This window comes from Macaca nemestrina, chromosome 12 (assembly GCF_043159975.1).
Source record: "Macaca nemestrina isolate mMacNem1 chromosome 12, mMacNem.hap1, whole genome shotgun sequence".
NCBI classification, from domain to species: Eukaryota; Metazoa; Chordata; class Mammalia; order Primates; family Cercopithecidae; genus Macaca; species Macaca nemestrina.
The window spans coordinates 13,033,846-13,061,591 of record NC_092136.1 but is presented as its reverse complement, the minus strand read 5'-3'; the positions used below and the strand labels follow the sequence as shown (position 1 = coordinate 13,061,591).

Below are 27,746 nucleotides of genomic sequence, written 5' to 3'. Positions count from 1 at the left end.
TTTCATGTTTTCTAAGCAAAAAAAAAAAATTGGGCCCAGGCACAGTGGCTCACGCCTGTAATCCCAGCACTTTGGGAGCCTGAGGTGGGCAGATCACTTGAGGTCAGGAGTTGGAGACCAACCTGGCCAACATGGTGAAACCTCGTTTCTACTAAAAATGCAAAAATTAGCGGGGTGTGGTGGTGTGCACCTGTAATCCCAGCTACTTGGGAAGCTGAGGCAGGAGAATCGCTTGAACCTGGGAGGCGGAGGTTGCAGTGAGCCGAGATCACGTCACTGCACTCCAGCCTGGGAGACACAGCAAGACTCTGTCTCAAAAAACAAAAAATAGGTCAGTCATTCATCCTTTATGAGATATGGACTTCTGCCTCTTGAAAGTCTTGCAGAGGAATTTGAGCTTAATCACCTTGCATTATGAATATATTCAATCACCTTTATGGGAAAGAGTTCAATGACATAAAAACCAATACAAAACTCAGCCAAATATTGTAAATATCCTTTGCACAGAGTGTCCATATATTTGAGAAGAGAATGTGAATACAGCATCTAGCACAAGGCTTAGCACAGGGCAGTTGCTCACCGAATAGCACAGTCTAGAGGTTTAGAGCCAGACTGCCGGCTCTGGGCCAGGTAAGAACCTGTCTGTGCCTCAGTTCCCTCCAAGGTAAAATGGGGATGGTAATGTACCTACTTCACAGAGTTATCATGAGGGTTAAATGAGGTAATACTTGTAAGTGTTAGAATAGTGCCTTACATATAGCAAGTACTGTGTTAAGCGTTTGCTAAATAAAAGTTTAGTTCTCCATATTGGAAATGAATGAAGGCAGCCTAGAAACTTCAGACTGGGTGGTTTGTGCAAGATGGGCTACCCAGGCCGGGCACGGTGGTGGATGCCTGTAGTCCCAGCACTTTGGGAGGCCGAGGGGTATGGATCGCTTGAGCCCAGGAGTTTGAGACCAGCCTGGGCAACATTGTGAAAACCTTTCTCAATTCAAACATTAGCTGGGTGTGATGGTGCATGCCTGTGGTCCCAGCTACTAGGGAGACTGAGGTGGGAGGATCACCTGAGCCCAGGAGGTCAGTGCTGCAGTGAGCTGTGATGGCACCACTGTACTCCAGCCTGGACAAGAGTGAGACCCTGTCCCAGAAAAGAAAAAAAAAAAGGGCTACTTGGTGCTCTCCTGCCACTCTGCCTCTCACCTCTGCTGTTCATACTCTCTACCATCTCTCCCTATACCTTTCTGCCCACCACTTTGCCATGCCCCCGACTCTGTTCTCTCCCCAGTTTTCATGCTGCCCATCGAGGTCCAGGCCCCGCCCCCTGAGGACTCAGACTCTGGCTCGGACTCAGACTATGAGCACTATGACTTCAGCGCCCAACCTCCTGTGGCCCTGACCACCTTCTACAGTGAGTGCCTGGCTGGGTTCCCGAGGGCCCACCTGCCTGAATCAGGGAGGGGACCCCGAGGGGACCGTCAGTAGTCCCACCTAGTAACCCCTGCATGACGTGGACAGAATCCCCCTGGTTACCCACTGGATTGACTGTAAATGGTCCCACATTGACGTTTTCACAGTGCTTTGTGACCCTGGGGTCATCTTGATGTCTCAGGACATCTCCGCTCTGACCTCTGTCTCTCCCATGTTTGTCTCCGGCCATGTAGGGTCTTAAAACCAGGCCTTTGACACTCACCTAAAGATGGCTCTCTGTGTGAGAGATGGGGGAGTGCAGATGAGACACACAGTTGGCAGGGGTTCTTGCCCGCCCATATCCCTCCGTGTCCCATCCTGCCCTGTCTGATCCCATCAGCCCCACCCACTTCTTTACCTCCACTCTCATGCCAGCTTGCGCCTCATAGCCGGCTCTTTTCTTTGCCTTCTGGGATAGGAAGAGGAAAGATAACGCTGAAGGCAGGGCCCGGGCAATGCTGGGAGGTTGGAATAGACCAGCGCATCCCACACCCTATTGTGGAATCACTTGGGAGTTTGTCAACAATTCCTGAGCCCCTCCCCACACCTAATGTATCAGTCAGGATGAGTTTGGCTGTGTGTGACCGAAGGCTCCAAATGACAGGATCCTGAGAGGTTGGCAGGGACCCAGCCCCTTCTTTCTTGTTGCTGTGCAGTCCCTAAGATGTTGCCTTCATCTGCATGGTCCAGAATGGCTCACCTGCATGTCCACATTCCAGGCAAGGGCAAGGGAAAGACAGGATGCTGGAGATGGCCACAGCATTCCCACTCACAACCCAGCACCCAGCACACAAACCCACTAGCTGCAAGAGAGGCAGGGAAACGAAATCTCTGTCCTGGGCAGCTGTGTCCAGATAAAAGCCAGAATGGATATTGGGCAACAGACAGCTGTCCCGGCCCCGCCTGCTAACCCAGGGCTTCTGGGGCTGGGACACAGATGATTCCACTTCTTCTGGCCTGAGGACCAATGTTTGGGAGCCACAGGGATGAAGTGTCTATCAAACCTGAGGTTGTGAGCCCAGGCATGTAAGATGCAAGACTAAAAGTCCACGATGCTATAACATTGAAATTAAAAGTCAGTGGTACCAGATTCAAAAGAGCTAACTCCAAGATCCCAGACAATCATATTCTCCAGACTCTACAAATCTGTTTCTGAAACTTGAAGATGCCACAGAGCCTGTGATGCAGTAATTCCAGACCATCTGGGTTTCACTCTAGGAAGGCTTCTTGAAGGAGCAAACATCTGTCCTCCTGCCTAGAGCTGCCAGGTCACAAGGACAGAACCCAGACTCCTGATACCTCTCTAAGTAGTAGGAGGGACAGCTGGGGCTGGGGGCTGGGAGATTGCAGGGCACTAGAGTTTCTGGCCCCAGGCTAGTTAAACACGTTGGCCCTAGATTGAGGTGAAGGGTCTGTTGGATTGGGATATGAACCTGCAATTTGATGGGAAATGCTAAGCCCTCTCTGCCTCTAGAGTTGTCCTCCCACCCTGTTCAGCCACCCCAGGCCCAAGGAAATCCAGTCCCTTCTCCAGGCTCCTAAATGATGAGGTTGAGCCTTCACCCTTCTCCACCACTGCCTCTGCTTGCAGATTCCCAGCGGCATCGGGTCACAGATGAGGAGGTCCAGCAGAGCAGGTTCCAGATGCCACCCTTGGAGGAAGGTGAGTCAGGTTGGGGAGGGGGGTGAATGGCAGCCCCACCTCCAGACAGTAGCTCAGCTCACCTTGAGACCTTCCAGCAGGAGCCTCCCTCAATGAGTCTTTCTGGACTTTAATCAATCCTATAGGCAGTAAGTGCTTTCTGAAGTCTGACTTAAAGTCTTCTTGCTGCATGGCTTCTTTTGTCACCATTCTCCGTTTCCTGGCTTAGGACTTGAAGAGCTGCATGCCTCCCACATCCCAGCTGCCAACCCTGGACACTGCATTACAGACCCGCCATCCCTGGGTCCTCAGTATCACCCGAGGAGCAACAGTGAGTCGAGCACCTCTTCGGGGGAGGATTACTGCAATAGTCCCAGAAGCAAGCCACCTCCATGGAACCCCCAGGTGTTTTCTTCAGAGAGGAGTTCCTTCCCGGAGCAGCCCCCAAACTTGGAGCTGGCCGGCACCCAGCCAGCCTTTTCAGGTAAGCTGTGCCTCCCCCGAACCCCATCCCATAGCCAGCCTGGCTGGAGGGGGCGTGAAGCTGGGAGCCCTGAGCCAGGCCGAGGTCAGGATTCTACCCAGTCCCACAGCCATTCGCTGTGTGCCCTTGGAGAAGTCTCCTCCCATCTCTGGGCCTTCGCTTTGTCATTTGTCAAGCTAGGGACTTGGCTCTTGTGAGTCACGTGGGCCCCCCAGCTCTGGCAACTTGAGAAGTGGCTGTGTGCTGGCAGCGGGTGACTGGTTCTGGGGGTTTCCAGCAGGGCCCTCGGCTGATGACAGCTCCAGCACCTCGTCCGGGGAGTGGTACCAGAACTTCCAGCCACCACCCCAGCCCCCTTCGGAGGAGCAGTTTGGCTGTCCAGGTGCCAATATCTGGGGAAAGGATTTTGGGAGGGGGACAGAGAGGCACTGGGGAGTAGATGAGTGGGGAACTATTGGATGCATTAACTCAAGGGGAAAAGGAGAAAGGGTGAAAGAAGAGAGGGAAAATAACTTTTTAAAAAACAAAGCAAGGCCAGGCATGGTAGCTCAAGGCTGTAATCCCAGCACAAGGCAGGAAAATTGCTTGAGGCCAGGAGTTTAAGACTAGCCCCGGGAACATAGCAAGACCCATTCTCTACAAAACTAAAAACTAATTATTAGCTGAGCATAGTAGCATGTGCCTGTAGTCCTAGCTCCTCAGGAGGCTGAGGTGGGAGGTGTGAGCCCAGGAGATCCAGGCTGCAGTGAGCTATGATCGTATCACTATGGATCGTGCCACCACAGGGTCAGAGCGAGACTCTCTCTCTGCAAAAGAACAAACACAAACACAATAAGAATACGAAGAGGTGGGGAAAATGGATGTGGACGGGATGAAGAAATAGTCAAACAGGTTGCTTTGATAAGAAGTGAGCTCCCTGTTAGTGGAGGCATTCAAGCAGAAGCAGCTGGTTGGCCCCTTGGGGGAGACTGTGGTAGCAGAGGGGCTCCTAGCATTCAGCCGTCCACCATGTCGTGCAGTGTGCTATCGTGGAGACCACAGCCCTGAACCAGACAGACAAGGCTCTTCCCTTAGTGCTGATGTCCCAGCCAGGGACATGGCCGGAAGCAAGATGATCAGATAGCTTCATGTAGCATCCCACGGGGATAGTGATGTGGAGCCAGACCCACTCAGCTCTGTCCCGCGGGGCAGCAGGGGCAATGACTGGGTCTCCCACTAACCTGGGCCTCTCTGCCCACAGGGTCCCCCAGCCCTCAGCCTGACTCCACCGACAACGATGACTACGATGACATCGGCGCAGCCTAGGCCGGGCCAGCCGAGGCTCCTGGGGTGGCTCCGACCCTCTGGCCTCCTGCTCTACCTACTCCCTTTCCCCTTCCCCTCCCTCCCAGCTCACCTCCCCATGGGGCTGAGAGTCCTCTCTTGGAGAGATGGAAGGAAACGTCACACCTTGTACTGCTCAGTCTCCATCCATCAAGCCAAACCTGCTGGCACCGCCCTCCCCCAGCCCCAGATAGCAGCCCCAGGGAGGATGCTGCCTCCAACAGGTGTGAGCCCTCTGTCTCGGGGATGAACAAGCAGAGTCTGGGCTACCTCTCAGCAGCTGGTGGAGGGGAGTTGGAGAGCTGGACTGGATGACTCTGGAGGCCCCTTCCAAACCTCAAGTGTCCGACGCTTTGATTCCCTGAGTTTCTGACACTTCAGGGTCCAGAAGTCCTGGGAGGGGCAGAACTGGGCCCCCATGCCAGTGCTGCTGCAGGAGGACCCACGCACTAGGGGCTGCTGGGCTGTTGTCACTGATAGGTGACAACACCTATCAGTGTTGGGACGGGATAGCACACCAGCTGTCCCAGGCTTTGCTCGGGGTGGTAACTGCACCTGGGCAGGGAATACAGCCTTCCTGGGCACAACCAGCTGACAATGACAGGTTGACTGTGTACCCCCAACCAAGGAACTGGGGCCCAAGGCCAGTCCTGCCCCAGAGACACTCCAAGTCCGCCAGGGGCACAGACCAGTTCTACAGTGACTGTCCCTGGACAATGGGTGTTTATTCTGAGTTTCCTATGGTTTACAAAGAAGATTCCAGCCCAGCCCCACCACAGACCCCAGAGATAGGGGCCCAGTCCCCATGGGGGCAGGAGCATAGAGATGTCTTCCAGGAAGGGGCTCAGAAGCTGCACTAGGCCCCGAGTCCCCATGTGTCTCCTCGAATTGATGAGGATGCTCCTGGGAGGGATGCATGAATATGCAGTGTTGTACTCAGGGCTGCGAATGTCTCCGTGCAGCCCCCAGAGAGAGGTCCACGGGCTCAGACCAGGCTTTGTTGTCCTGCTCTGAGTATCCTGAGATTAAACTGAATTGCTGAATTAAACCAGGGCGTGGAATGACAATTTCTTAAACGTCATAGAACCCAGGCTGCATGTGTGTGTGCATGCATGTGTGGCATGTATGTGCGTGTGTGTGTGTGTGCGTGGCATATGTTGGATACCAATGAGACAAAGAGTTGAGCTCAAATCTTTTATATGGGAAGTAATCCCAGGGAGCAGCAGTAAGAAAATGAGGAAGGAAAAGGGGGAAGGAAGGAAGACAATGTTCACGAACAGGTTGCTATTATGGGCAGCCAGGGCTCAGTGGTGCTGGGGACCTCTGGGAGACACACCTCAGAATTGTCCCACCAAGGGGGCAGGGAGCTGGGATATTGACCCACCCTGTCTGCCTGTCATTGGTTGAGGAGCATTAACCCCCAGCTCCAGCACTACCGAGCGGCTTGTGAGTGAGCTGAGCGCGTGCTGTGTCTGGAGAAGCCACAGGCAGAGGGTCAGAGGCACGTGCTATAAGAAGCCATCTTCCATGGCAATGGTCCAAGAAGAGCACCAACAGCAACTGCTCCATGTGCAGTGTGTGTGTGTGTGTGTGTGTGTGTGCATGCGTGTGTGTGCATGCGGGGGAGAAGTCAGGTCGGGGCAATGGTGGGGGCAACTCTATCTGTTTAGGTGGAAATGCTGGGGAATTGGAAAACCCACTGTGGCTCAGTGCCATAAAAATCACTGGGCAGGCCGGGCACAGTGGTTCACGCCTGTAATTCTCAGCAGAGGCCATGTCAGGAGGATCACTTTAACCCAGAAGTTCGAGACCAGCCTGGGCAACATAGTGAGATCCCATCTCTACCAAAAAATAAAAATAAATATTGAAAATCATCCAGGTGTGGTGGTACACACCTGTAGTCTCAGCTACTTGGGAGGCTGAAGCAGGGAGGGAAATTGAGCCCAGGAATTTGAGGCTGTAGTGAGCCATGATCACATCACTGCACTCCAGCCTGGGTGAGAGTGAGACTCTATCGCAATGATATTTTTTTAATACTGGGGATAGGAAAACAGAATCTGACAGACTCAGAGGCAGAGTCTATGAGAACTCAACCTCATTGCCTCCCTGGGCTGCTCCACAGCGGCCCTGGGCTCAGTGGCAGGGGTTACTGCGCTGAATGAGTTCCCGCCTGAGCCCCCAACAGCTTCAAAGGTAGGCTAATTCCAGGGAGTTGTATGCTTAGAGTTGCCCGGCAAAGGGCTGCACCACCCCAGAAGGAGGTGGGGATGAGGCCGGTGGAGCTGGAGGGGACTGGAGCGGATCTGCACAGAGGAATCGGCATTTCCTCCAGTCCTCTGCCCACTCAGGGCTGTGACTTTCGTCCTGCTGCCATGGCCAGTGCCCAGCTCTGCCTGCAGGGTGAGGGTTGGGGCTCAGGTTTTCTCAGAGCCCTCCCAGGAAGGGTGGGTGATGAAGGAGGTGGGACTGTGGGGCTAGGCGGGGCCTGCTTTCCATTCACCTGTCCCAGAGGTAGAGAGAAAGCCGCGCTCCCCAGGGCAACCGTCACAGGATGTGGCTGGCAGCAATGGGCCCCCTCCTCGGGCCTTCTGAACCCTCCCCAGGGTGGCGGGGGATTCCTAGGGGAGGAGCCACTGCTGGGGTAGGTGGGGCAGACTCAGGGGCAGGGGGCTTGTGAATGCCTGGGTTCAGCTCCCAACTCCACCCATCCTGGCTGTGTGGCCTCAGGCAAACCACTCAACATCTCTGAGCCTTTGTTTGCTGTAAGTTGGTCTGTAGAATGTGTGGGCAGTCGTGGGTAGCTCGCAGGTGGTGGTGAGGGTTAGAGGGTTGGCAGTAAATGCCCCCGTCATTGGTAGATTAATCACTGCAGGTAAGAGCACGCTTTAAAAGGAGAAAGGGGAAGCGAGGAGACACTCAGCAGCGCCTGGGTCTCCAGTGCGTTAGTGCTGGGGGTGGGGCAGGGCGGGGACTGGGGGAACATGGAGAACGGCTTGTCCCACTCTCATTTTACAGGTGAGGACAGTGAGACCTAGGGTGGGAAAGGACCTGTCCAAGGCCACTGAGAATTAGTAACAGAGTCACAATTCCATCTTTCCCCACCCCATGCCCGCCCCGGCTCACACAGGGAGATGGCAATGCCTTCTGAGTCACCCCCATTTCTCCAGCCTCCCCGGAGCTGCCTCTCTCACCCCAGCACTCCCACCCAGGCCCCCACCCCCACAGTCTCAGAGAAATTGGGACGCTCTGCCCCAGCCCTGGGCAGTCTGGAGACACAGCGTGGCACACAGTAGGAGGCTGATCCCAGCTGGCCCCTTCTCTGTGCCTCCCAGGAACTCAGACCTGGGACCTGCTCCTTACTGAGCCGACATGGGCCAGGCCTGTGCTGGGACTGGGAAAGCTGAGATGAATGACAGCCAGGTTCTGACCTGAAGGAGCACCAGCCTGCCAGGGAAGTCGCAAACATAAGCAGGTGGCTTCCCCGCCACTCCTGGGAGACCTCGTTATAATACGCCTCAAGGATCTGGAAGAGGAAACACAAAGAGGCCCAATGGACTTGGCAACAGAACCCAGTGGTTTCAGAAACATTGGCGTGGGGGGAAGGGCTGCCCCAGAATGGAAGCACCCAGCAATTTGACTGACAGCTCTGCAAGCTCAGGCAGAGAGTGATGCACAGGGAATTCCTGGGAAGCTGACGCCTGATCTGGGCTGTGGAGGATGAATAGGAGTGAACCATGGACGTGGACAGGGAAGAGCATTCCAGGCCGAGGGAATGACACAAGCAAAGACAGAGCAAGAAACTGCACAAGGGAGGTCCAGCTTGAGAGGAGATGAGGGATGGTCGAGTCTCACAACCCCATTTCATGGGTGAGAAAATTGAGGCCCAGAGAGGTTAAGTAAAATACCAAGGTCACACAGCTAAATAATGACAGTGCTGGGACTTAAATACAGCCTAGCTTCAGAGTCTGAGTGTTAATCATGACTCTTCCAGTGTCCCTGTGCCACCACAGCCACATGGCTGGGCATTACCAGAGCCCCGGCCTAGAATCTGGAGACACCGGCCTGTCTGCCCACCAACAGCACAGGCACTGGCTGCATTCTGGGATGTGGGGCTCGGGAATGTAAAATCAACACTATCAGGGCACCCTTATACAGCCAGCTCTGTGCTGAGCTCTGGGAGGCACAGAAAGGACTGGAGCCTGACCCTTGCCCTCGGGGAGTTTACAGGACCTGGGGCAGAGAGAGACCAGTAACTGCCATTCATCACCATGGTGATGATGATGGTGGGTAGCATTTACTATGTGCCACGCATGTGTTGTTTCATGCAATCCTCATAAGGGCACTCTGAGAAGGTATTATTCTCCCTAATTTGTAAATCGGGCAACCGAAGCCCAGAGAGGTTAGGTGACTAGCCAGAAGCCACACAGCTTGGCAGGTAGCACAACTTTTCCACCTAATGCCAAAGCCCCAATGTGAAAACACCACGCTGCACAGCGAGGGCTCATCATGAGCATGTTTAACCCCCATGAACTTAAGTGTGTGCTCAGCAGCAAAGAGAAAGACAAGGGGCAACCCAGCCCACTACTTCCCTTGGCTGAACAAACACCCAGGAGGAGACAGACAGGAGCTGTGGACCCTCCGTTCCCTCAGATCCTGGAAACTGTTCATCCTGTGGATACCTTGCCACACGGGGTGAGATTTTAGCTGCTGGGGATTCGTTTTTCATACATGGTGGGCCTGAAACAAAGCCCACCATTTCAACGAGCTGCTCTAACGCTGCCGGAAGAACATCTGGTTTGGAGCCAGAGCAGGGCAGACTCATATACAGGCATCTTCCTAAGTGACTGCTCTTTCCTTTCCCCCACTCTCTCCCTCCCTGTCTGCCCTCCTCCCTACCTTTCTCTCTCCTTCCCTCTTTATCTCCCTCCCTCCCTCCCTCTACACCCTCCCTCCCTCCATCCCTTCCTTCCTTCTTCTTTCCTTCCTTCCTCCCTTCCTTCTCTTTCTCTCTCTTTTCTTTTTTTTTTGAGATGGAATCTTGCTCTGTTACCCAGGCTGGAGTGCAGTGGCACAGTCTCATCTCACTGCGACCTCTGCATCCCAGGTTCAAGCAATTCTCCTGCCTCAGCCTCCCGAGTAGCTGGGATTACAGGCATGTGTCACGATGCCCAGCTAAGTTTTGTATTTTTAGTGGAGATGGGGTTTCATCATGTTGGCCAGACGGGTCTTGAACTCCTGACCTCAAGTGATCATCCTGCTTAGGCCTCCCAAAGTGCTGGGATTACAGGCGTGAGCCACTGTGCTGGACCCTTTCTGTTTTTAAAATGGGAAATACCTTAACAACATTAAAACTCCAACAACATGAATTCATACCATTAAAATCTTGCCCCCTCCACCCTGCCCCTTCCTCCCCACCCGGCCCACCCCAAGTAAACACAACTGTGTCTCTAATGTAGAAACAAGCAGATGTGAAGCCCTCTTGCTGCCTACACCTTCGTATACAGAAATGACATCCAGGCACCGTCTTGGGCTCCTTGCTTCTTTTTACTTCTCTAGTATCCCACAGAACGTTCCCAAGGGCAGAGTGATGCTACCCGTATTTGAGTTTTCTCCCACATGCTGTCCAAGCAGATACCTTTTGCCTCACATAGGACTCCACCACACCGCTACAGAGGCTGTGTGGACAGAGAGGAAGGAGCCACTAACTCTGCCAGGGTTTATTGGGAAAAGCATGACAAAAGAGGGAACAATCAAGTCAGCCATTGAAGGATGCGTAGGAGTTTGCTGGATGGAAGAGTGAAGGATGTTCTCAGTAGCAACATGTGCAAGTATGGTGCATGCTGCCTGAAGCCCAGGGGAAAAGGGGGTGCGCAGGTGGGAAAGAGCATAGGGAGCATCTCCAAGGGTCTTGTGTAACTTGACCCTTGTCATTGTCTTAAAGGTGTTGGGAGTCGGGAGCAGTTTCTAAGGCAAGGAAGTGATCCGATGAGATGGATGCTCTAGAAGGGTTGCCGCTATGAAGTGGAGGGAGGTTTGACAGAGCTGGGGCCTGAAGGAAGGGAGGCCAGTCGGGGGGTGGGGGGTGGTTAGCATTGGGAGATGGAGAAGAGGGAACGAGTTGGAGAAGGATTCAGGACTTGGAGAGTGATGAGAAACATGGGAGACGATTCTCCAACGCAGCAGCCTCCAGTCGTGATGACAATATGACAGTGACATTAACAATAGCTTCGATTCCTGAGTGCACACTCAGAACCTGGGCATCAGGCACTGTTCTGAGCACAGGTACTGACTCATTTATGCTCTCAACAGCCCCACGAGGAACCAGCACCATCCCTATCTTATGACTGAGGAAACTGAGGCTCAAGAAGGTTCAGAGTTTTTCCCAGGGCTATCAGCCGGTCATGGTATGACCGCTGCCCATGCCCTCCTCCTTCCCATGTGAAGGTACAATCCATGCCAAAGTCTCACTTCTGTGCCTCCCAATGCCCAACTGGAGCCACACACAGTTCTTCAGGCCCCACAATTAACTGGCATCCTCCAGATATCTGAGAGAGCCCGAGGAGACCAGGTCAGGAGCACGCTCTGGCAGGATTATGCCACCAGGACCCACATGGCTGTGGCTCCGAGGCTCTGAGGCCCCTCCCAGGGAGCACAGGTACGGGCTTTCCTTCCTTGGCAGGGCATCACCTGCTCGTCCCTAACCTTGTCCCCTGGAAACCTCACCTCCGACGTACACCTGTCCATCCCCCACCCCTCGCTATCGCCCCATCTGCGGTTTCCACTTCCGCCCTCTCAAAGACCCTCTTGACGGTTCTGGTGAACGGACAGAGCGGCTGGAGCCCGTGTGGCCGCCTGGTGCGGACCTCTCTTGGCCGCCGTCCCAGGTCCCTGTCCTCGCTTTGTTAGGATGGGATGGAGTCTCCAGAGCAGGGAGGCGCAGGGGAGCCCCAGGGAAGGGATGGGTTGAAAGAAGCCTCAGTGGAAAGTTCATCTCCCACCACATCCTTCAGCTGTTTACCAGTTTGACGGAGTTCGGGCATCCTGACATGAAAAGAGGCTCACCTCTTACCAACATCATCGAGCAAGGACCGAAATAGCAACAAAGGGAGATAAAGGAGCGGGGCGGGGGGTGGGGGATGGGGGAGAGAGTCATGAGACAGAGAGGAAAAGAGGAAGACAGAGGGAGAGAGCGGCGTGTCTGCGCAGACAGTGGAAGGCAGGAGCAGCCAGACAAAGCTTTTTTCTTCCCTGGCCCCAAACCCTGCACTTGCTGGACCCCTTACACTGTGGCCTCAGTTAATAATTCTCAAAACCTCCCAGAGCCTTAAGGTCTCCTAATGTCCGTTACCTTCCCCACGAGAAAAGTGAAGCCCAGAGAAGTCATGGGACTAGTTCAAGGTCACCCAGCTAGGACCAGGGGAGCCAGGTTCACAGCCAGTTGGTGCAGCTACCACGGGCGAGCAGGAGGGAGGAGAGGAGAGAAGATGGAAAGGTGATAGGCTGGAGGGGCAGAGAGTGGGCGGGAGACCATGACACATTCTTTCCTGGGGAAGGATCCCCCACCCCCTCCACAGAGGACCCCAGCCCTATGCTGGCTGAGGGCAGGTGCCCCCTCCCTGGGTCCCTTCCCCCAGCCCCTCCCACCTGCCCAGTCACCCACCAAGTGCAGGAGGAGGGGGAGGGGAGGGAGTGGGCCCCAAGGCCATGGGCTCTGGCTGAGATTCATTTTCCTTCAAGCCCCCTGCTCACAAACAGCCCCTCTGCCTGTCGGGTCTCCTGCCTCCCCTCCCCGCGCTGAGCCCGACCAGGCCCACACTCACTGCCTCCTCTCCATCCTTCCACACAGTGGGGAGATAAAATGATCCTCGTCCAGACACTCACAAACACATTCTCCTCCATGGCCTCCAGGCCACACACACAGCTCTCCCTAGAAACACCAGCATTGGGCCCAGGGGACTCCGCTTCCCTCCCATGGCCTCCCCTCTGGGGTGACCATCCCTCCCTCCAGGCCTGCCTCTCTCCCCCGGTTTCGAGGCAGGTGAAGGCTGTTTCTTATCTGAGGATGAGATACTAAAATAACTGGGGTCAGTAGCCCCCCTCAACTTTTCTGCATAGCCAAGCAATACCCTTCATCGCATCGCTCTGACAGTCACCCTCTTTTCCCCCTTCTGTGGCCGGTGCCGTGACTTCCTGCAGTCTGCTCCGCGTTTGCTGCCCTCGCCTGCATCCCTCCCACCTTCTTGGCAACCTGAAGAGTAGGTGGGTGCATCCTGCGTGCAGCAGAAGAGACTCGGCACACGCTAGAGATGCACAGCTCCAGACGCACGTCTGTCCCTGCAGGACCCCCTCAGCTCATGCCCACGCTCACGCTCTGATAAGAACAACCCATCCTGTGAAAGAGCTCTTCTGTGGTCCAGGGCCAGGCAAGGCCACCTACTGCGGCCTTTTGTCTCCAGGCCACCTACCCTGGGGATAGTTAGTGCAGGGCTGGAAGTAGTCAAGTCCTCCTGCTAATGTCAAAGCCCCTCTAGCTGTGGGGACCCCTCTGAAGTATAGGGGTGATGGCGGTAGCATTAGCCCTGGAGCTCTGCCCAGTGGAAACCTCAAGATCTCCTCCCTCCCTTTCTGTTCCAGGAAACTCACCTCTTCTGCCCATATTCACGTCTTCCTACTGCTTTCTCAAGCTCTCTTCTCCATTCCTGATTTTATGGCTTCCTTCTTTCTTTCTTTCTTTTCTTTCTTTCTCTCTTTCTCTCTCTCTCTCTCTCTCTCTCTCTCTGTCTCTCTCTCTCTCTCTCTCTCTTTCTTTCTTTCTTTGCCAGGGTCTTGCTCTGTTGCCCAGAGGGGAGTGCAGTGATGTGATCATAGCTCACTCAGCCTTGACCTCCCAAGTTCAATCAATCCTCCTACCCCAGCCTCCCAAGTACCTGGGATTACAGGCACACGCCATCACTCCTGGCTAGTTCTTTCTTTCTTTATTCCCATTCTTTTCTTTCCTTCTGCTGTCTTTCTTTCTTTCTCTTCCTTTCTTTCTTTCCTTCTTTCTTTCTCTCTTTATCTTTCTTTCTCTCCCTCTTTTTCTTTTTTCTCTCTGTCTCTTTCTTCTTTCCTTTCTTTCTTTTTCTTTTTTCTTCCTTTCTTTCTCTTTCTCTCTCTTTCTTTCTCCTTCCTTCCTTCCCCTCCTCTCTCTTTTTTTTTCTCTCTCTCTTTCTTTCTTTTGACACAAGGTCTCACCATGTTGCCCAGGCTAGTCTCAAACTCCTGGGCACAAGCGATCCTCCCACCTCAGCCTCCCATAGTGCTGGGATTACAGGCATGAGTCACTGCACCCGGCCTGCCTGTTCTTTCTTTGAGACACGTTTGAGATTTGCATGTACCGTGCACCCACCCAAAGCATGCTTTCCTCCCAGCTCCTCACTAGTATCTGGTAGAGGGCCAAGAACCCTGACTCTGCCTCTGAGAGTGAGCTCCCTGCACACAGGCTGGGACAGCCTAGTGTCACCACTTTATTGACTGTTCTTAACTCAGTGACCCAAGGCCGGACCATCCCAGTGGGGTGAAGCCCCAGGGGCAGAAGGAAGTTGATTTAAGGCAACATTTCTCAAAACTGTAATCCACGTACCTCTTCACAGTTTGTGCTTCATCTGTAGACCATTTGTTCTTTGGGTTGCTTGAGAGTTTTTTAAGTGGACTTACGTATTTAAAACTTAAATTTATTTAAAAAGGAAACTTTAGACATCTTACAAAATATCTGGCAGATACTTTTCAAAAATGCCAGTGTCATAGAATACAAAGACTCAAGGACTGTTTCAGATGAACAGAGTTAAAGAGACGTTCCGCTTAAACGCAAGGCGTGACCTGACGTTTTCTTTTGCCATAAAGGACATTATGGGGACAGGCAGTGAAACAGGAAGGAGGTCTAGTGATTACAGGGTTATATCAGTGTTAGTTCCCTAATTTTGAAAAGTGTACTACACTTATGTAACAAAATAGTCTTGCTTTTAGGAGATACACACTGGAGTACTGACACACTCAGAGGTAAAAGAGGCCGGGCACTGTGGTTCACGCCTGTAATCCCAGCACTTTGGGAGGCTGAGGCAGGCAGATCACCTGAAGTCAGGAGTTCAAGACCAGCCTGGCCGACATGGTGAAACCCCGTCTCTACTAAAAATACAAAAATTAGCTGGGCATGGTGGCAGACGCCTGTAATCCCAGCACTTCGGGAGGCTGAAACAGGAGAATCGCTTGAACCCAGGAGACGAAAGTTGCAGTGAGCCGAGATCACGCCATTGTACTCCAGCCTGGGTGACAAGAATGAAACTCCATGGCAAAAAAGAAAAAAAAAGAGGCATCTCGACTGAATGCAAGGCACGGCCTGGGGTTTTCTTTTGCCAGAAAGGACATTACCAGGACAGGCAGTGAAAGAACAGCATGCTTTTAAATAGTTCCGGAAAAAAGTGTGTGTGTGCGTGTGTGTGTAGTTAGGTAGGTAGTTTGGTGGGGAAGGTAGGGGGAGAGACAAAGAGAGAGAGGGAGAAAATATTGACACTAAGGGAATCTGGGTGAAAGGTATCCAGGAACTCTATTATGCCTGCAACTTTTCTGTATGTCTGAAACTGAATTAAAATTTTAAAAAAACTTAAGGGAAGGTACGTTGCCATTATAAATGGAAAACCAGTTATCACTTGGTATACATTGAAGATAACTCTAAACTAATGCTGTTACTTTTGTTGGACACATTCATCCACCAGAGTCTGAGTCTAGGACCCACTTGTTCTTGGTTCTATGTGGAGACCGGCAAGGGTGAGAGAGTTGTTAAAGACATCCTCGAACCAATCCGAGACACTCTTCTTGCTGTTATAAAAAGGACTGGATCATTCTCTCACTATGTGATTCAGTGATCTTCAGAGTCCTGTCCTATGGCTTCAAGTTCAGGAACATTTGTTTCGTGGAAGTTTAACAGACACTGTCAGGGCCAGTTCCAACATGGAGCCTTGGCTCCAAGAGAGAAAACAGGGTCCCTGCCCTCAGGAAGCTCAACAGCGTGGGCAGTCGTGGGTCCCGGGACGGAAGAGCTCCCTTCTCTGGATCCCAAAGTTCCGAGAGTCCCAGGAATCCAGAGGGGTGATTCAGGGCCAGCAGGTACCCCAGGAGCAGACACCCAGCAGTAGTGGCTCAGAGCTGGCGAAGACAAAAGAATATCATCGGTGTGCGAGAAGTGAGGTGGCAGGACCCGGGCCCACGGCCTTTCACGGGGCAGCCCGATGCCCTCATCTGTTTAGTGTTTGTTCTGATTCTTCCTGCTACCTGCTTCCCATTCTGCTTCCTTCTGACCACCAAGCAGCCTTTCTATCCATCTTTTTTTAGGGCATATTTCATTTTTTTAATTAACTTTTTATTTTAGAACTGTTTTAGACTTACAGAAAAATTGCTTAGTCATTTTGTACACCCCATACTCAGTTTCTCCTACTGTTAACATCTTACATTAGCATGGTAAATTTCTCACACTTAATAAACCCATATTGATACATGATTACTCACTGAAGTCCATACATTATTTGGATTGCTTCAGGGTGTTTTGTTTTGTTTGGTTTGGTTGGTTGGTTGGTGGTTGTTGTGTGTGTGTGTTTTTTGTCTTTTTTGTTTGTTTGTTTGTTTTTTGAGATGGAGTTTCACTCTGGTCGCCCAGGCTGGAGTGCAGTGGTATGATCTCAGCTCACCGCAACCTCCACTTCCCAGCTTCAAGCGATTCTCCTGCCTCAGCCTCCCAAGTAGCTGTGATCACAGGCATGCGCCACCATGCCCAGCTAATTTTTGTATTTTTAGTAAAGATGGGGTTTCACCCTGTTGACCAGGTTGGTCTCGAACTCCTCACCTCAGGTGATCCACCTGCCTCGGCCTCCCAAAGGGCTGGGATTACAGGCGTGAGCCACTGCACCTGGCTGGTTGGTTGGTTGTTTTGTTTTGTTTTGTTTTGTTTTTGGGTTTTTTTGTGTTTTTCCATAGGAGCAGTGCTTTAATTACGGGATACACTTTCATCCAAAGACTCAACATCAAATACATCAGAAATGGTAAACAAAGAATGTATCACAAAAGAAAAAAGAACTTCAAACTGTTGAATTATGTTCCACCCATAATCAGAGGTGAAAAAGACCATGGATATCCTTGCTATTTAAGTGTAGTTTTGTTTTGTTTAAGAGACAGAGTCTCGCTCTGATCCCCAGGCTGGAGTGCAGTGGCACAATCACAGCTGACTGCAGCCCCTGCTTCCCGGGTTCAAGAGATCCTCCCACCATCGAGACCATCCTGGCTGACATGGTGAAACCCCGTCTCTACTAAAAATACAAAAAATTAGCCGGGCGCGGCAGTGGGCGCCTGTAGTCCCAGCTACTCGGGAGGCTGACACAGGAGAATGGCGTGAACCTGGGAGGTGGAGCTTGCAGTGAGCTGAGATTGAGCCACTGCACTCCAGCCTGGGCGACAGAGAGAGACTCTGTCTCAAAAAAAAAAAAAAAAAAAAAAAAGAGATCCTCCCACCTCAGGCTCCCAAGTAGTGGGACTACAGCACCCACCACTACACCCAGCTAATTTTTTATGTTTTGTAGAGATGGGGTCTCCCTATGTTGCCCAGGCTGGTCTCAAACTCCTGGGCTCTAGCAGCCCTCCCACCTCAGCCTCCCAAAGTGTTGGGATTACAGGCATGAGCCACTGTGCCCAGCCCAGATTGCTTTAGTTTTTATCTAATATCCTTTTTGTTTCCAAGATCCCATCCCACATACCATATCCCATTTAATCATCATGTCTTTCTACGCTCCTCTTGGTTGTGACAGCTTCTCAGACTCTGTTTTTGATAACCACGACGGTTTTGAGAAGAGTTTGCTCAGGTGTTTTGTAAAATGATCCTCAACTGCGATTTGTCTGTTTTTCTCATACTTAGATTTGGATGGCGGGTTTGGGGGAGAAAGACTGCAGAGGACAAGTGCCATTCTCATCACATCATTTCAAGGGTACCTGCCATCAACATGACTTGTCACTGTGGATGTCGGCCCTGATGACCTGGCTGAGGCTGCGTTGGTCAGCTTTCTCCACTGTGCAGCTAGTCTTTTCCACACTGTCCCCTCTGGAAGGAGGTCACTACGCACAGCTCACACACTTAAGGAATAGGAGGTTGGGGAGGAGGGAGAAAGCAAAAAGAAAGAAAAGAAAGAAATGAGGAATCATGCCCAGGCTCTTTAAGGGCAGAGCAGCTACATAAATTATTTGCAAGTTTTTTTCGTGGGATGTTTGTCTACATTTATTTATTTATGTATTTTGAGACGGAGTCTCACTCTGTCACCTAGGCTGGAGTGCAGTGCAGTGGTGCCATCTCAGCTCCCTGCAACCTCTGCCTTCTGGATTCAAGCGATTCTCCTGCCTCAGCCTCCCTAGTAGCTGGGACTACAGGTCCACACCACCACGCCCGGCTAATTTTTGTATTTTTAGTAGAGACGGGGTTTCACCACGTTGGCCAGACTGGTCTCGAACTCCTGGACTTAAGTGATCCACTTGTCTCAGCCTCCCAAAGTGCTGGGATTATAGGCATGAGCCACTGCACCCAGCCTACTTTCCTTTATTTATTCTATCTTCTATTTATATCAGTATGAGCTCGCAGATATTGACTTTGGATTAGAGTCCAGCACTACTTTGTGACTCAAGCTATTCCAGGTTTGTAATTATGGGATACACTTTCATCCAAAGATTCAACGTCAAATATATTAGAAATGGTAAACAAAGAATATCTCACAAAAGAAAAAAGAACTTCAAACCGTTGAATTATGTTCTGCCCACAATGAGAGGTGATTGGGAGTTCGTTCCATGGGCTCCTGTGACAGTTTCACAGACCTCTATCATTGTGGGTTCTATTGATCACGTCTTGATTTTCTGACACCACAAGATGCCCCGGGCTTTAAAAAGTAAGGAAATTCTGACACATGCTACAACGTGGATGAACCTTGAAGACATCGTGCTAGGTGAAATAAGCCAGTCCCAAAAAGACAAACACTATATGGCTCCACTTACAGGAAGTACTTTGAATTATTAAATTCATAGAGACAGAAAGTAGAAGGGCGGTCGCCAGGGGCTGGAGAGCAAGGCTTGGGGTATTCATGTTTAATGAACACAGAGTTTCAGCTTTGCCTGATGAGAAGAGTCCTGGAGATGGAGGGTGGTGATGGTTGTGCAACATTATGCTTGTATTTAATACCACTGACTAGTACACTTAAAAATGGTTACAATGGACCAGGCATGGTGCCTCATACCTGTAATCCCAACACTTTGAGAGGCCAAGAGAGGAGGATCACTTGAGCCCAGGAGTTCGAGACCAGCCTGGGCAACACAGCAAGACCCCTTTCTCTGCAGAATAATAAGTTAACTGGGCATTGTGGCACACACCTGTAGTTCTACTTACTTGGGAGCCAAAGTGGGAGGATCACTGGAGCCCGAGAGTTTGAGGTCACAGTGAGCTATGATCACACTACTGCATGCTAGCCTGGGCAACAGAGCAAGATCTGTCTCAAAAAAAAAAGGTAAAGAGGAGCTCATACTAATGCCACCAAATCTAAACCATTACACCTGGATTATTGCAGATTTTTCTTGTTGATCCATAACCTCCCACTCCAACAGTGAGAAACTGTCTCCCACTACCTGCCAACCATTTCCTTAATTGTTTAATTCCACATGTCATTTTTCTATCTTACATGTTTCCTGCTTTCTCCCCAAGATTATAAGTTGCTCAAAGACAAGGCCTGGGTTTGGTTTTGTTCTTTCTGCCCCTGCTCCTGCAACCCAACATCCAGCAGAATGCCTTTAAAACAATAGACTTAATATTTTATGAGTGTCTACATGGGTAGACACTCTGCTGATCTCTAGGGGTGCAAAGGTGGGTAAGACGTGGTGCTGGCTGCCTGGTGGATCCCAGTGCCAACAAATATTTGTTGAACACTGAAGGCAATGGAATGACAAGTCATGCACATCCCCCATAGAGAACCACAAGGAAGGAGAGGCAGACTGGAACGCCAGTGTTGTGCAAGCAGGAATGTGAGCTTGCTGTGGTCACTGCTGTATCCCCCACACCCAGAAGAGGGTCTGGCACATCATACAAGGTTAATAAACGCTTGAGGAAGGCGAGTAGCAGGTCTCCATTTTTGCGTGAGTGCCTTTCAGACCCCTTGCAGACATACACTCCTAAATGTCCCCTTCTATGCGGAATCTGAACCACCCACATCCGCGGGTAAATGAGCTCCGGGGCTACCCATCCTCCTAGATACCTTTGCTTGTGCAGTTCTTTTGACAGCTGGTAAAGTATTACTCTACAAAGATGAGTGGAACATGGAGACATAAAGGGCCAGTTCCAGCGAGAGGATTAGACCTCATTCATCTAATCCTGTTAGGGCAAAGTAGAAACATCTGGCCCACTCGCTCTGGGAAACTCTGGGGAAAATCCCTGACACCGTCTGCCTTGTACCCCGTGGCATGATTTTTCCCTGTTGCAGGGAAGGATGACATGAAGAGGCCCTGATTGGCTTCATGTCAGGTCCAGCAGGCATAGGCCCCCTTCAAGAAACTGATTACACAGCTTTTATGCAGTATAGGAGGGTCTTCAGTTAATTGTCTCTCTTTGTTTAAGAAGCAGGCTTGCTGTTCCTTTGACGTATGTTTCTATAAATAGGTTATGCTGCAACCAGCATATCTGTGTCCCAAAAAGGTTTTTAAAAAGTTGTAAATGAGCTGGGTGTGGTGGCTCATGCTGGTAATCCCAGCACTTTGGGAGGCTAATGCGGGAGGATCGCTTGAGTCCAGGAGTTTGAGACCAACCTGAGCAACAAAGCAAGAGACTCCATCTCTACAACAAATTTGTAAAACCTAGCTAGGCATGGTGGCACATGCCTGGAATCCCAGCTGCTTAGGGGTCTGAGCTGGGAGGATCACTTGAGCCTGGGAGGTCGAGGCTGCAGTGAGCCATGTTCATACCACTGCACTCCAGCCTGGGTGACACAGCAAGACCCTGTCTCAACAACAACAACAACAAAATGGAAAGTGAATGTCACTGTCATCCCTCATTTCTGCCCCAGTCTGAAACACTGAAAGAGCTCAGCCTTGCCCCTCTTGGGCCCCCTGCCCCCAGCATCAGCTCCCTCTACCCCACCCCCACCCAGGCATCACGCCCTGAGTCAGACACAGGTTTTCTGAAGGTCCCAGACACGACCCTGGGTTGTCCTTCTCCAGTCAGTGAGTCCCAGGCTGTAGGAGCCCAGGCCTTGCCTGTGGCAGGGGGAGACCCCACTCTCCAGTGTAAAGCCCTGCCTGAGCCGTGAGCGACAGCTCTGAACCCCAGATTCCCTCGGTACGTCGCTTTTTAATTAAGTAAGATGAAAAGACGAGACATAATGAGAAAGCAAGCCTTGGGGGCACGGCGGTGGGAATCATAATATGTTATTCCAAAGGCAGAAAGAAACCATTTCCGTATGATCTGTTTAGAACGAATGTTACTCCTTCTCTCGTTTCTGTTTTCATTCAATTTGCAAACATTTATTCCATTCCTACTCCAACGGCGCCTCTTCCTCCCCTTCCACACACTTGCGCTGTGCCAGGCATTTTCCAGACATCATTGCACTGAATCCTAACAACCGTCTGTGGTCGTTACTGTTATTATCCCTGTAGCTTAGGCAACAAACGGCTAGCAGCAGAACCAGAACTCACACCCAGATCGGAGGAGTCGGAGGCCTGGGCTCTGCCACTACACACTGTGGTCCCCCAGGCCTAGGCTGGGCTGGGCACCAGGGGCTGCAGGCTTTTCTCCGGGGATGTTCGCACACTGGCCTTGGCCCCTAGAGGAGGGAGGAGAGAATGGACCCCTCTCATACATCAATTCAAGGACAACCGATTTTTCTCTAAGAGGAAGACACCCACACGAAAACCGGAAGGCAGCCTTGAGTGTCGTGTGATAAGTTTATCAGCGCCATCTCGCCAGCCACCCCCTCCCCAGGGTCTCGATCAATGGGACACAGTGCGCCTCCAGTCTGAGAGGCTTCCTTGGGTGGGTGGTGGGACTGCAAGGTGGCCCTTTGGCAGAGCCTCCAAGAGCTAAATGAGGTCGCCAATTGGCCCATTACCCACGTAATCTAGCCATCCCCTCCAGAGCAACTGAGAAATGCCTCGGTGGGCAGAGCCTCAAGTCCACCAGATAACGGGCCCCAACTTGACCTCTCTTGTCATCAGAAATCACTGCCAAGTTTCCAAGCCAGGAAAAGAGCAACATTCGTGAGGCCTGTTCCACGCACCCACCTACGATCCTCTCAGTGGAGGCAGAGCCCCAGCATATGCCTGCAAAGTCCAGGACTGTTCCCCGACTTCAGAGAGGAGGAAATTGAGGCTCACTGGGCTTCAGCCATAAGCCCTCAGGCCACACGGCCAGTGCCAGAGCTGAGACACGAGTTCCTCCTCTTGAGCTCAAAGTTGAGGTCTCAGACTGGCAGCCTGGGGACCCAATTTAACCTACGGATGCACTTTTTGAGGCCAGCTCAGTGTTTTAGAATTTCCTTTGGAGTGAATTGCCAACATTTGAAACTCAGGAGATTTTCATATAGAATTCCAGTTTCTTGGTTTCTTTGGAAAGATTGGAAATTCTGGCCACCCCGGGCCTGAAACCTTAACAGTAAGCTATAATCAGCTGGACTGGAGCCAGGAGAGGCTGCCTTCCCAGATGGGTTTGGGATCCTGTTGGTATTTGAGTTTGTCACCCCTGCCCCACTGCTCATGGCCTCTCCCTCCCCAAAAGCCAGCTCAGGGATACTTGGCCCATGGGGAGGCCGAGCACAGCGGTAGCCTGGCCGGCTATGCTGGGGGAGACCTTGAATGTCCAACTCTCCCCCTGGCAAAGACCACACTGCACAGCCTGTTGGAGTGGGTTGGGGGCTGCACAGTGTCCTCCCAGGCATCTGGAGTGCCAGGGCCTGCAGGTGTGACCTGTCCCTGGTTGGCCTGTAACTCACCTGGCACTGCCCACTGCACCCCTACAAGGCCTACACAAGGTCATGCTCTGTCGCCCAGGCTGGAGTGCAGTGGCCTGATCTCAGCTCACTGCAACCTTCGCCTCCCGGGTTCAAGCTATTCTCCTGCCTCAGCCTCCCGAGTAGCTGGGATTACAGGCATGCGCCACCATGCCTGGCTAGAGATGGGGTTTCTCCGTATTTGTCAGGCTGGTCTCGTATTCCCTACCTCAGGTGATCTGCCTGCTTCCGCCTCCCAAAGTACTGGGATTACAGGCGTGAGCCTCTGCGCCCGGCCGAGATGAGCTTTTCATAGACAAGGACAGAGGACATGAAAGGCCGATGTGCTGGCCCGATCCTGCCCTAAGCCTGGCAGTGGGTGAGGCTGGCTGAGCACAGCACTGCTTCCAATCCCTCTGTGCCTGGCCTTCCCTGAGGCTTCTGTGGGGTCTGGGAAGTTTGTGAGCTTGGAATGGGCCAGAATTGGCCTCCAGGGACGTTGGCGGATATCTGTAAATGGACAGATTGATCTGTACAAACCTTTGTCTATTCATCACAAACTGACATCAACCCATGCTGGGAAAAGCCCCTTTGAAATCACCACTGACAACCCATGCAGGTGCACGAAATCCTGCTGTTAGCACCTCACCCCTTTGCGTTAAAGGGGTTGCCTCCTCTGGGCTCATTTTTAAAGGCAGGCACTCCTGGGAAGCGTCAGCCGTTAATACCCGCGTATGAATCACTTTCCCAGACTTAAATTTTCAAACTCAGAGGCCACTTAGTCCGAATGGCGCATTCGTTTTTCTGAGTTATCCACAGTCAGGAGCAGAGCAGGAGCCACAAGGAGGCTTTCCTGAGTCTGTGGTCTAGGGCAGCGGGTGGCAAACTCTTCCAGTAAATGGTCAGATAATAAATATGTCAGGATTCGCCGGCCACACAGTCTCTGTTGCAGCTGCTCAGCTCTGCCATTAACTCTGTTAAAAGCAGCCAGAGACAGCACAGAAAGGAGTGAATGCGGCTGGGTTCTCATCAAACTACCCATGCATGCTAAGATTTGAATTTCATATAATTTGTATATGTCACAAAATATGATTCTCTTTCCTTTTTTCCAACCATTTAAACATGTGAAAGTCACACTTGCCTTGTGGGCAGGACAAAACCGGGCACCGGGCCAGGTTTGGCGGGAGGGCCATAGTTAGCTTACCTCTGGTCTAGTGGAATGGTTTCAAGAAAGCTGCACTGCAGGCTCTCACACATTTCAGAGCTGTTTTCTAAAACGGTTGGCATTCATTTGGACGAAGCAGGATGTGATTCATATATCATATCCAATGTCATACTTTCAATACTGACATTTTAAAACTTATGTCATCCTTTTAAATAAACCTAGTGGAATACAATGTTGATACCCACCATCTTCCATTTTAAAAATATATGAGTACACCTTTCTTGAGTGCCTAGTGCCATTACACCATTCCTTTTTCTCCTTGGGTTCTTGTTCCACCCTTTCCATATAATCTTTTTTTTTTTTTTTTTTCTTTTTTGAGACAGAGTTTCTCTCTTGTTGCCCAGGCTGGAGTACAATGGCACAATCTCGGCTCACCGCAACCTCCATCTCCCGGGTTCAAGCGATTCTCCTGCCTCAGTCTCCCAGGTAGCTAGCATTACAGGCATGCAGCACCATCCACGGCTACTTTTTTTGTATAGACGGGGTTTCACCATGTTAGTCATGCTGGTCTCGAACTCCTGACCTCAGGCGATCCGCCTGCCTCGGCCTTCCAAAGTGCTGGGATTACAGGCATGAGCCACCGCATCCGACACCCTTTGATTCTTTGAAACAAAATGTATATAAATTAAAATGCTAAAACTTTATCATTTCCTGTGATCATAAGGCTCTGACAACATTTTCCTCTAGATTATGTTGTCATTATGATTATTCACACACAAAGCAAAATAATAAGGGTACTACAAATTTTGATCCTGTTTATTATATCAGTATAAACAATGATTAGCCACAGAAAGCTAAATGTTATTGGAAAGGTATCTGAATGGGGTATTTAGGTTTTTCCCTCTCACTTAGTTAACATACCCAGAGATGGATATTATTTGTCACTAGAACAAGACAGGAATTAGCATCCTGTTTTCATTTTTCTAGATATGACCACTGAGTCCATGGAGCTAGAAGGAATTTGTTATAGTGAATTTTTCCAACTCTGTCCAAGTTGGAGGCCAAAAATGTCACAAGATAACCTAGAGTCAAATTATTTTTTACTTTTTAAAATGATGCTGAAGGCCAGGTGGGGTGGCTCACATCTGTAATCTCAGCACTTTGGAAGGCAGAGGTGGGTGGATTACCCGAGGTCAGGAGTTCGAGACCTACTTGGCCAACATGGTGAAACCCTGTCTCTACTAAAAATACAAAAATTAGCTAGGCATGGTGGCAGGCGCCTGTAATCCCAGCTACTTGGGAGGCTGAGGCAGGAGAATTGCTTGAACCCGTGAGGCGGAGGTTGCAGTGAGCCGAGATCACGTCACTGCACTCCAGCCTGAGCAACAGACCAAGACTCTGTCTCAAAATAAAAAAGTAAAAGTAAAATAATAATAATACTAATAAAATGATGTTGGAGGTAAATATTAAAAGCCATCTGACCTGCAAAATGATTTATTACCTTAGTTCCAATGCCAACACCTCAAACTGTCCCTTTATTGGTGCCCCAGAAGTTTTTTCACCCACTAGGATCCAGGATGGGTTAGGTCTGCATCATTTTAAGTCAAGTAGAAGAGCAATTAAGAAAGGCAGCTGGGAAAGGCAAACTGATGCGATGCATTGGTGAGGAGGAAGGAAGTCCAGAAGGAAGCTGACTTGGAAATCCACTCCCGTTAAGACTCCCCATACCCCTTTCTATCTGAAGATCACCAGCCTAGAACAAAGCTGAAGAAAGACAGACACTCTGTGTGGAAAATTGCAAAAGCTCTCTGCAAGAACAACTCCATCCAACCCTGCGCTAAGACCCTCAACCAAGCTCTAACAAAGCTTCTGGCAGCCTCAGGCCACGCCACTGGGACAGCCCAGCCCCGCTTTGCACTCCTGTGTGGAAAAGCTTGGGGCTGCCAAAAGAATTTGTTCCAGCCAACACGTGAGGATGGACATTTATGTAAAAACTTCCAGTTGTAAATCCTTTCTCTCTCCCTTTGAGTCCTATGTGTGCCTCCTACCGCCCAGAAGCATCTTTCTCAAGACTTGACAACCATTTCTTTGAAATGGTATCATCAGCAAGGGTAGGGCCTGTCCCCACCTCTGAGGGAGGGCAGGAGCCTGACTTCAATAGAGGCCAGTTAGTCTACACAGCTGCTCTCATTATGCTGACGCGTAATTTTTCACTTTTCTGATTGTTTGAGCCCCGGCTCATTCCTCCCTACTCCCTCATTCTCTCTTAAAAGCAGAGGGCACTGAGGGAACCCAGTCAGAGGGCACCCCAGACAGGGGCGGTGGCTCACACCTATCATCCCGGCACTTTGGGAGGCCAAGGTGGGAGGATCCCTTGAGCTCAGGAGTTCGAGACCAGCCTGGCAACATAGGGAGACTTCCGTCTCTACAATTTTTTTTTTAAAATTGGCTAGGGGTGGTGGTGTGCACCTACAGTCCCAGCTACTTGAGAGGCTGAGGCAAGAGGACCGTTCGACCCTAGGAGGCTGAGGCTGCAGTGAGCTGTGATCACACCACTGTACTCCAGCCTGCATAAGAGAGCAAGACCCTGTCTCAAAAAACAAACGGAAAAACAAATCACCCAGTTACGTCTGCACAAATCAAAGTTGAGCTCAGCTTACACTAGAGCCTCTTCCCTGCTGTAGAAGCTATCGCTGAATAAAATCTGTGTTCACCACCTTTAACGAGGGCCGGTTTTGTTTATCTTTGACCACGTAATATCCCCTCTCCCTGGCAGATCGATGATCAGTCACAGTAGGACCCTCAATCCAGGTGGGGCTGGAGGATCCTTTCTCCAGGGTGCTCGTGGCGGTCGCTACACTGATCACAGAGGCCACCAGACCAAGAGGACACAGAGCTGTCCATCCAGACGAGATAAAGCAGAAGGTGCCACTGCTCCCATGGAAGCCCCCTCCCTCCGGAGCCTCTCCCCTTCCTCGGTGCACTCTTCACCAAGGATTTATGTGTGGTGCTGTGGGAAGCCCAGGTCAGACGCCCTGGCAGGACAGACTAAATTCCTTCTAAACTGAGGGAAGTGCCTCCTGTTGTGGAAGAAAAGGAACGAGCCACTTGGCTGGGCCCAGTGGCTCACATCTGTAATTCCAGCACTTCGGGAGGCTGAGGCGGGCGGGTCACTTGAGGCCAAGAGTTCGAGACCAGCCTGGCCAACATGGTGAAACCCTGTCTCTACCAAAAATATAAAAATTAGCTGGGCATGGTGGCACGCACCTGTAGTCCCAGCTACTCAAGAGGCTGAGGCAGGAGAATCGTTTGAACCTGGGAGGCAGAGGTTGCAGTGAGCCGAGATCATGCCACTGCACTCCAGCTTTGGCGACAGAGTAAGATTCTGCCTCAAAAATAAAACAAAATAAATTTTTTTTAAAAAAAGAAAAAGAAACAAGACCTTGACATTTTGGACTGTTAAGTTTCTCCATAAGGCCCATCTAAAGCACAGATCACATATATAGCAAAAGTGGAAGGGGACGAGGTAGCAGACTTTCCCAAGGCCACTGAAGCTAGTCAGAGGCCACTGTCCTCTCCCACTTCAAACAGCCCTGATGGCTATAAACACTACGTGGCCTGACACGTGGCCAGCAGAGG

General features: G+C 51.1%; 1 protein-coding gene and 2 long non-coding RNA genes across 7 annotated transcripts in view; 1 reads left to right on the top strand and 2 right to left on the bottom strand.

The window, feature by feature from the left end:
* The window catches only part of LOC105464649 (CD6 molecule), a 50,494-nt gene extending 44,014 nt beyond the window's left edge, over nt 1–6,480 (top strand). The window contains exons 9-13 of one of the 4 annotated variants that reach the window (XM_071074532.1): nt 1,286–1,408; nt 3,059–3,130; nt 3,339–3,593; nt 3,871–3,975; nt 4,834–6,479. In XM_071074532.1, the coding sequence (XP_070930633.1) occupies nt 1,286–1,408; nt 3,059–3,130; nt 3,339–3,593; nt 3,871–3,975; nt 4,834–4,898 (620 nt within the window). In that variant the 3' untranslated portion in view covers nt 4,899–6,479. Of the gene's footprint in view, nt 1–1,285; nt 1,409–3,058; nt 3,131–3,338; nt 3,594–3,870; nt 3,976–4,833 lie in introns of all 4 variants that reach the window. The other 3 variants (XM_011712686.3, XM_011712687.2, XM_011712688.2) reach the window with 3 other exon arrangements.
* On the bottom strand, nt 494–13,638 carry LOC139357437 (uncharacterized). Of its 2 annotated transcripts, XR_011610534.1 has the most exons (3): nt 13,560–13,638; nt 8,345–8,439; nt 494–4,399 (listed from the first exon to the last, which is right to left on the bottom strand). It is a non-coding gene; the product is annotated as an uncharacterized lncRNA (long non-coding RNA). The 2 variants fall into 2 exon arrangements; XR_011610533.1 differs by lacking the exon at nt 13,560–13,638 and having other exon boundaries at nt 8,345–8,717.
* A 567-nt stretch (nt 13,639–14,205) lies between these two features.
* Nucleotides 14,206–27,746, bottom strand: part of LOC105464648 (uncharacterized) — a 61,094-nt gene continuing 47,553 nt past the window's right edge. Inside the window, exons 2-3 of the long non-coding RNA XR_976905.3 lie at nt 17,928–18,068; nt 14,206–16,097 (exon numbers count right to left, since the gene is read on the bottom strand). This is a non-coding gene — a long non-coding RNA (uncharacterized lncRNA). The remainder of the gene's footprint in view (nt 16,098–17,927; nt 18,069–27,746) is intronic.